Source organism: Apium graveolens, chromosome 1, assembly GCF_009905375.1.
Source record: "Apium graveolens cultivar Ventura chromosome 1, ASM990537v1, whole genome shotgun sequence".
NCBI lineage: Eukaryota > Viridiplantae > Streptophyta > Magnoliopsida > Apiales > Apiaceae > Apium > Apium graveolens.
In genome coordinates this window covers 197,839,917-197,850,243 of record NC_133647.1, presented here as the reverse complement: position 1 = coordinate 197,850,243, position 10,327 = coordinate 197,839,917, and the positions used below count along the sequence as shown (strand labels likewise).

The window sequence follows — 10,327 nt, the reverse complement described above, 5'->3', positions numbered from 1 at the left end:
CAAAATGAGGTATTTTGGTTTTCCGCCCATTATAATGAATGTTTGATGGAGGTTATAATTTCAAAAATGGGATTTTGAGTATCAACGAGGGGCTCTAGATTAAATTCAACTAAAATTTTATCATAAAAATATTTTTTTTTGAATCATCAAATTTAAAAGAGACAAATGTCCCTTAATATGTACTCAGGGGCATAATATATTTTTAATGATCTAGTTGTAATTTTTTAATAATATTAATTTCTGCAATTACAATAATGATCCCGTACATTTATATAAAAAAACTTTTTATACTCATCTAATTTATGTGAGTAAGTATCAGACTCCATATAAAATTTTAGAATTTAACATGTAATATCAAAACGTAACATATTAATAAACTCAAGTAAAATGGGACGGGAAGCATCAAATTAACAGAAATAAATTTCATTTATTGCAAAACAAATTTTAACATGATTGCATACGTCACAATGACTTCAATTCGTAACATAATTCATGACATATTTGGAAGTAACTACAAAATATATAAAACAAAATTATTGCTCTTTGACTTCCTCTTCATTATTTTATTCTGAAATGTTAGGTAGCAAAGAAATTTTAACACATGCATGCTTAGAACGTATTTTCGTTGACTTTAAATTTTGTATATTTATATTCACGTAAGGTAGAATATAGAAATGCTAGGATTTGAAAAAGTGTTCAAAAACTGTTCCAAAATAATTAGTTGCCGACATATAATTGATAATCTTCTTATTAAAGGTACCTACTATAAATACTAGCATAAATATCGTGTTTCATTAATATTTTAAATTTTTATTTATCAAGTTATATTATATTTTTAAAATATTTATATAAATATATAATGATTATAAATTTATAATAAAAATAATAGAATAACATGTGGTCGTAATTAAGTAGAATAAATAGACTATTTCTAGTAGTTTAGCAGATATGTAACACTATTATTTATATATTTTAATAATAGAATAAGTTGTATTCGTAGTTTAGTAGGATAAGTATACTATATTTAATAGTAGTTTAATAATTTAGTAGTTTATTAGATATATAACACTATTTATTTATTTTTGTAATAATCAAAATAAGGGAATTATCGTTGAACCAAACCGTTGAACCAAATTATCTCTATTCCGGCTATTATAATATAGTATAGATGAGTCTCACGAATTAAGTGGCGCCGTATCACTTTCAAAACATTTCCCGGAATCAATTCAAATTAAGTAACACCGCTAGTCACACAAAACCTATAAATACGGTATTTTTCCGCAAAAAAGTCATAGACCCGTCTAGGGGTGATCATCAAACTGCACGGACCGCAAAAACTGTTTGTAGCGTTTCACACCGCACCGCAAAATGTGAATTTTAATTTTTTGTGGTGTGATTGCGGTTTGAATTTTTGATTGTGCAATTTCCGATTTGACATTTTAACATTGCAGTTCAAACCGCGCTGCAATTTATATATATATATATAAATAATATAAACACATATATTTAAATATTATATATTCATTTCTTGTTTAATCTATTTTTTGGTTATAAATACTAGCTTAAATATTAATAAAAGTTCCGGCATATTTTAATTTTTAATCGAAATATTAGTTTTCGCCTCCATTTTAGCTAATTTTTTATTGTATTTGTATGAAATTATATTTTTTTTCGAATATATAAACCGCTCAAACCGCATCACACTGTACCACTTTTTTTTGATGTGTTTTATGCGGTTTTTTAGGGTACGCGATATGAGTGCTATTTAGAAATTTAATCAAACCACATGTGTGATTTAATTTACGGCTTGACGAAAAAACCACACCGCCCGCACCACAATCACCACTAGATCTGTCCATATTGGTGAGTGTAAATTAAACAATCCCATATAAATTGACCTCATGTGAAAATAATATTTTTCTCTCTTTTTGAGGAAACTAGGTATTGCTTAGGAAAATAATTAGGCCATGTTTGTTTCATGGGATTATAATCCCGGGATAACTAATCCATTAAAATTAGTCCTACGGATAAAATAATCCTATCATATGTTTGTTTGGAAGGATTAATTGTGGGATTGGACTATAATCCTTTAAAATTTTATCCTATATTTGTTTTGAGGGATAGGTTTTGGGATTTGAATATAGTCCTTTAAATTTTTCAATCCTATGTTTGTTTTACATGGGATTACAATGAAGGAATTATAATCTTTTAATAACATGATAAGTTGTATTCGTAGTTTAATAGGATAAGTATACTATATTTAATAGTAGTTTAATAATTTAGTAGTTTATTAGATATATAACACTATTTATTTATTTTTATAATAATCAAAATTAGGGAATCATCGTTGAACCAAATTATCTCTATTCCGGCTATTATAATATAGTATAGAAGTATAGATGAGTCTCACCAATTAAGTGGCGCCGTATCACTTTCAAAACATTTCCCGGAATCAATTCAAATTAAGTAACACCGCTAGTCACACAAAACCTATAAATACGGTATTTTTCCGCAAAAAAGTCATAGACCTGTCTAGGGGTGATCATCAAACTGCACGGACCACAAAAACCGTTTATAGCGTTTCACACCACACCGCAAAATGCGGATTTTAATTTTTTGTGGTGTGATTGCGGTTTGAATTTTTGATAAACCGCGCAGTGTGGTGCAATTTGCGATTTGACATTTTAACATTGCAGTTCAAACCGCACTGCAATTTTTATATATATATATAAATAATATAAACACATATATTTAAATATTATATATTCATTTCTTGTTTAATCTATTTTTTGGTTATAAATACTAGCTTAAATATTAATAAAAGTTCCAGCATATTTTAATTTTTAATCGACATATTAGTTTTCGTCTCCATTTTAGCTAATTTTTTATTGTATTTGTATGAAATTATAATGCTGGAACTTTTATTAATATTCCGGCTATTATAATATAGTATAGAAGTATAGATGAATCTCACCAATTAAGTGGCGCCGTATCACTTTCAAAACATTTCCCGGAATCAATTCAAATTAAGTAACACCGCTAGTCACACAAAACCTATAAATACGGTATTTTTCCGCAAAAAAGTCATAGACCTGTCTAGGGGTGATTTTTTATTGTATTTGTATGAAATTATAATTTTTTTCGAATATATAAACCGCTCAAACCGCATCACACTGTACCGCTTTTTTTGATGTGTTTTATGCGGGTTTTTAGGGTACGCAATATGGGTGCTATTTGGAAATTTAATCAAACCGCATGTGTGATTTAATTTGCGGCTTGACGAAAAAACCGCACCGCCCGCACCACAATCACCACTAGATCTGTCCATATTGGTGAGTGTAAATTAAACAATCCCATATAAATTGACCTCATGTGAAAATAATATTTTTCTCTCTTTTGAGGAAACTAGGTATTGCTTAGGAAAATAATTAGGCCATGTTTGTTTCATGGGATTATAATCCCGGGATAATAATCCCGGGATAACTAATTCAATAAAATTAGTCATATGGATAAAACAATCCTATCATATGTTTGTTTGGAAGGATTAATTGTGGGATTGGACAATAATCCTTTAAAATTTTATCCTATATTTGTTTTGAGGGATAGTTTTTGGGATTGGGATATAATCCTTTAAATTTTCCAATCCTATGTTTATTTTACATGGGATTACAATGAAGGAATTATAATCCTTTAAAAAATGACTTGTAAGAGGAGATAAAATAAAACTTCTTCCATCAAGTATTAGAGGGGATTATAGTCCTATACTCTAATCCAACAAAACAAACATGAGATAGAATAATTTAAAGGATTATAATTCTTGGATAACCCTTCACTATATTGTCTCGCTTATTTCTACGTACTTTCGCGTTCCGTATCGTGTACAAACGTACTTTTGCGTTCCGTGTCGTGTATAAACGTTTTGTGTACTTTCGCGTTTTCGGGTACCAAATCTTAAATCCGAACCCGACCCAGATTTGCATTCGTATACCAATTTGGTGACATTAACCCGAAACTAATATATTCGTGTTTACCCGCTTTAGTACACCAAAGTACACGGATTATATACGAAAAATATTAATTATTAAAAAATGCAATAGATAATTAAATGGTGAAGTACTCACTCACGTAGTACAGGATCCATGAAATATATTTAATTATTTACAATTATATATATGTTATTTAGAATAATAAAATTCACATTTGATATTTTGTATAAATATGTATATTATATATCATTAAAAATTTAACTATTTATTTATTCCGTGTACTTTCATTCCGTGTCGTGTACCGATATTGGAAACCGAACCCGACACTAATTATGTTCGTGTTTTTTCATTTTCGTGTTCGTGTAACAAATGTCCGAACCCAAACACTAATTATTCGTGTCGTTTCGTATCGTGTTCACGTGTTGTATACGAGAGGTCTAGTATACCCTCCTCAGACACTGTTTTATACGGTATATACTGGGTACGGTTGGTTGATTGATTGACATATAAATTGATCTTAAGTTTTCCCGGATCAAAGCCTTCATTTCATAAATCGAATATATTAGCATTTTTTTGGGAAATTTTGAATCGATTTTTTCGGGAAAAAAAGTTAAACAGTTTGCAAACCCTAAGAGCAACTCTAATAATGGTTGTTAAAAGGAGTGTCAACGCTACGTGGCATGACGTGACTTGACATTTTTATTAGCTTTTTATTCGAGTTTGAGGGATGCTATTGAGGTGCCAAATACATGGGCAGCCAATTTGGGAATCCAAAAGTTGGCATCTCATATAATATGGTGTTTAACTTCATTTATGGTGTCAATGGTGTATATAATATCATTTCTCCACTATATTTCCTTTATGTATTTTTTTATTGAATTAGTAAAGTTGTCATCTAAGGGTGCTAATTCGTATCGTCTTCATGTGTTGTATACCTGTATTGTCAGGTCTATTATATCCTCCTCAGACACTATTTTATACGATATATACTGGATACGGTTGGTTGATTGATTAACATATAAATTAATCTTAAGTTTGCCCGTACAGTGCAAGGGGAGGATCAAAGCCTTCATTATTAGCATTTTTGTTGTGGGAAATTTTGAATTGATTTTTTCGCGAAAAAAAGTTAAACAGTTTGCAAACCCTAAGAGCAACTCTAATAAATGGTGTTAAAAGGAGCGCCAACGCTACGTGGCATGACGTGACTTGACATTTTTATTAGCACTTTATTGGAGTTTGAGAGATGCTATTGAGGTGCCAAATACATGGGCAGCCAATTTGGGATGCCAAAAGTTGGCATCTCATATAATATGGTGTCAATGGTGTATATAATATCATTTCTCCAGTATATTTCCTTTATGTTTTTTTATTGAATTAGTAAAGTTGTCATCTAAGGGTGCTAATTCGTATCGTGTTCATGCGTTGTATATCGGTATTGTCAGGTCTAGTATACCCTCCTCAGACACTGTTTTATACGGTATATATGGGATACGGTTGGTTGATTGATTTAACATATAAATTGATCTTAAGTTTGCCTGTACAGTGTACAGTGTAAGGGGAGGATCAAAGCCTTCATTATTAGCATTTTTGTGGGAAATTTTGAATCGATTTTTTCGCGAAAAAAGTTAAACAGTTTGCAAACCCTAAGAGTAACACTAATAAAGGGTGTTAAAGGGAGTGTCGACGTGACTTGACATTTTTATTAGCACTTTATCGGAGTTTGAGGGATGCTATTGATGTGCCAAATAAGTTGGCATGAGCCGCCAATTTGGGATGCCACAAGTTGGCATCTCATATAATATGGTGTCTAACTTCATTTATGGTGCTAATGGTGTATATAATAATATCATTTCTCCGCTATATTTCCTTTATGTATTTTTGTATTGAATTAGTAAAGTTGTTATCAAAGGGTGCTAATTGATAACAATATTTTTTAGAATAAGAGTGCTAAATAGAGTAATAATAACTTTAAATGCTTGTTTATTTTCGCGGGTCAACTAAGGGTTAGGAATGGTGGTTGGATATTTTTGTTACAATTTAATTCAACAAGTTTTCTTTAATACACGCTACTCAGGGCATGTGAATAATTGACTGAAGTGGCCGTATGAGGTGGATCTGCAGGCTGGTTCATCAAGACACGATTGTTACTGAATACTGACTAGAGCTCCCAAATTCATTACCGAAACGGTTCACCAATGATGATGCGTCAACTACTTAGAAGACAAGTCTTGCTCGCGTATAACCGGGCTAATTCAATCGGTAGGACCATATCAAGCTTATATAAGTAGAGAGGCAAGGAATGTTGAATAATAGATCCATCATAAGTTGTTGTACATTAACATACACCTAGATATCTCCAGGTTGAATTACATTATAAGATTATGGAAACAAATACTTTGTTTGCGAAAGCCATTGCCGGAGATGCTGATGCTATTTCGCAATTGGAGATAATAGCCGATCAACTGAGCAATGACGACAGAACCATCCTTCACATTGCATGCATGGCAGAAAAAACAGAACAGGTGCAGTTTATCTTGACAAAGTTTGCGAACAAAAAAAACCTTTTGGTGAAGCTGGATAAATACAAACAAACTGCACTTCACCTTGCAGCAGCTCGTGGACACACTGAAGTGGTCGAGATCCTCATTGATGCAGCCAGACGTAGTCTGTCTTCTTCGGATACTGATGATCCTCATAGTCCAGTCAATCATGTTGAAGATTTTTTTAGGCAAGCAAATTACATGGGGAACACTGCCTTGCACCAAGCGGTGACTAGTAATAATGTGGCTACTGTTGAGCAGTTAGTGAAAGCAGATCCTAATGATAGACATATTCAAAATCTTGGAGGTTTTACTCCAGTATACCTCGCGGCTAAATCAGGGTACAACGATATAGTTAAGATCATCTGTAATACTTGCACAGCACCATCCTTGATTGGCCCTGAAGGTACAACCGCTCTGCATGCTGCAATTAGCCAACTCCATGAAGGTATGTAGTCTATCTTTGTGTTAAATATATGATCCTTTTGGGACTTTCCTCCAACACCTTAAGGTTTTAGATGAGCTGGTTACTCAACATGGTATCAGAGCTTAGGCTGGCGGGATGACTAATGTTGTGTTCCACTAGGCTGGCGGGTGACTAATGTTGTGTTCCACTCTTCGACCCATAAATGGGTCACCTTAAGGTTTTAGATGAGCTGGTTACTCAACACTTTGTTTATCAGTAAACGACCCTCAAATTTCCTTGATTTTGATCCTTGTTAGGTTCTGTACTAACACGAACACTTCAATTCACTTGCAGCAGGGAAAACCGACAAGGATATAGTTATGGTACTCATGGATTCGGCCAAACGTTCATTTTGTTTAAAGGATACACAAGATAACAATTTTCAAGCTCTATTTGACAGAACTGACCAGCAACATCGAACTCTCTTAAGCCTAGCAGTGCTGAAAAATCACCCGGACGTGGTTAAGTTGATATTGAAAGAAGATCCGGCATATGGAAATGTACCTGGAACTAAAAAGAATGGCCTTAAGTCTCTAATCTCCATAGCATCCAGATATGGGTACAAGGATATTGTCAAAATACTCTGTGAAAAATACGAAACTGGAAAAACTGATCACGCAGGTCACGTCCTCTTGATTGAAGCTATTAAAGGGGGTGAAAAAGGTACACACTATATCTTCTGAAGACTTATAATTGATCTAATTCACCTGAAAAATAACAAAATTTTGTTTCTATGCCAGAATTTGTGTTTGATCTCTTGAAATATGACGAGAATCTTGTAACTTATGAAACTTTTGCAAAGTGGACAGCACTTCATTATGCTGCATTTCACAATTTTGATTCAATAATTGAAGCTATATTAGAAGCCGGGAAAAATGTTGATTACAAGCCTGTGTATGGAGCGAGCGTAGAAACACCTCTCATTATAGCAGCCAAAAAAGGATATACTTCTACAGTAATACTGCTGATGAAATCATTGCCTGATTTGTCATGTCTAGCTGTTAATCATGAGCATCAAAACATACTACACATCGCGGTGGTTCAAAGCAACAAAGATATGATTCAGAGTATTTTAGCACATTGTCCAAAAAGTTGCACAAATCAGATTCTGAATGGCAAGGATGGCAACAGTAATACACCTCTCCATCTGCTTATTTCTCACGGTTGCTTTGTCACTGATCTCATCACACACAAGGGGGTTGATGTAATGGCAAAAAACAACCAAAACTGGACTCCATTGGATATGTTATATTCCCAAGACAAAGTCACCGCAGAGCAGGTATGTAACAAACTAAATTTCTTAATACTATGCAGTATGTACCTGACAATTTATGCAATTATGCAATATGTAAGTGCAAGTGTTCGTGTTAAGTAACCAGCTTATCTAAAACCTCAAGATTTAAGAGAATGACCCTTTCCAGGATCTTATATTATTCTAACACTCCCCCTCACTCAAAAGCCCATTTATGAGTCGAAGAATGGATCACGAGCGCCAATCGAACTCTAATACCATGTCAAGGAACTAGTTACTCTAAAATCTCAAGATTTTAGAGAATGACCCTTTCAGGATCTTATATTATTCTAACAGGTTGAGTGAAAATCCCAAATTTATTGAATTTTTTTTCACAAGGTCAAGTTATTATCTCAAAACCATCTTCTGTAAATAAGATATATTGAATCTAAAGCGTGTTAAAGCAACAATGTGATCTGTCAAAATGTCTGTAAATGTACCAGTTGTGCATATTTTTTTGTCATTTCTCTTTATTGACATCTTCCCTCTAGCCTCCATTCACATTTTGACAATGGAGTTTATAATCGAGATTTCAACTCTACTAAAATCTGATTGCAGGGTAGACTGTGTCATACAACCAACAACACAAAAAAGCTTGTGTTTTTTTTAGCTAAGTAAAAAGCTTCTGTTTTCTTATTGCTTATTTAGTAGATTTTGAGTGCCTTGAAGTGAAATTTAAATATTACTTGTTTCACTTGTTATATCTTCTAAACCACTGACAGAGAAAACGATAACTGAATTAAACTGAGCTGTGCCCTGTGCACAGCGCTTCAGTTGATGTTCACGAGATTGATACCTTCTGCGAACAATTGTTGATAACACTTAATCAAAAAAGGGGATAAATTTGTATCACTGTCATATAATATGTTTTAAATTTGAGTTAAACTTTTATTGCAGGAAAGTGATATTTTTCCACAATCAATTCTAATCTAATAGTTCCATGATTCTTCGATTGTAGGTGAGAATTAAAAAATTACTTGATGACACCCAAGCTACTCAGCACCGGAAGTTTTGGCCCATAAGTATTAAAGGGGCATCAAATGATGTCAAAAGTTCAGTGCCCTCAAGTACACGGTCGTTAAAAGATGCAGCATTCAAGATACATATAAAAGAATTCATGAAACAAGAGCTTGCAGAGATGAAAGAAGAGCTTAGACGATACAGGGAAAGGACCACCACGCAGATAATAGTTACTGCACTTATCACAACAGTAACTTTTACGGTAGGATTTACCATGCCTGGAGGATACCATCAAAGTGGAGAACCGGAGGAAGGGTTGGTACTTCTTTCAAATAAAAAAGCTTTCAAAATATTCATGATATCAGATGCATTAGCTCTTGCGCTATCAATAACTTCTCTGTTTATCTACTTCATTTCATCATTGTATGATAATCCAAGCCAAGTTTCCAAATTCGATGCTGCATCAACAGGGCTCAACATTGTTTCTGTGATGGCAATGATTTTGACCTTTATAGCAGGAGTACATGTCGTGCTATCTCATTCACCGGGCCTTGCCATGATCGTCTGCATCATCTGTTCCACTTTCTTTATATCCATTACTGTTCTACTGATTAAGACGATGTGTGATTGTAGAACAAGTAGAAAACTGAAAGTGTGAGAAAGTTAGTCAGCATTTTAAACTGTTTAGTGTACTTCCAATTTTCATCATGTATTTGTATTGGAAATAAGAGTAATATATATGAGTTGGGCTCAAAAGTCCATTCACAAGTCCATTAGTGTAACTAGCCCAATATGTATACAATTAGTATAGTCCAGTTCATAGAATAGGTTATATACATTTTTGTCATTTAGCATAACAGATTTTCCCGCCATTATATCTTGTATATATACAGATCTCATATTGTAAAAATGTAGTAAGTTCAATCAATAAACTTTTCCTTTTTCATTTTCAATCTTTACAAAATATCATGGTATCAGAGCAAGATGATTCTTCAATGGCGACCTTCATCATTTCTGCTCAATTCTGGTAATCTCACATCATTTCTGCTCATCTCCTGTGATATCACATCGATCGATCTTCATC

General features: G+C 33.2%; 1 protein-coding gene across 1 annotated transcript; it reads left to right on the top strand.

The window, feature by feature from the left end:
* The first annotated feature begins 6,357 nt into the window (after nt 1-6,357).
* Nucleotides 6,358-9,987, top strand: LOC141724020 (uncharacterized). Its single transcript, XM_074526008.1, has 4 exons — nt 6,358-6,974; nt 7,287-7,655; nt 7,733-8,271; nt 9,242-9,987. The coding sequence occupies exons 1-4, from the start codon at nt 6,368-6,370 to the stop codon at nt 9,899-9,901; spliced, it is 2,175 nt and encodes a 724-aa protein (XP_074382109.1). The 5' UTR covers nt 6,358-6,367; the 3' UTR covers nt 9,902-9,987.
* The last annotated feature ends 340 nt before the right edge of the window (nt 9,988-10,327 follow it).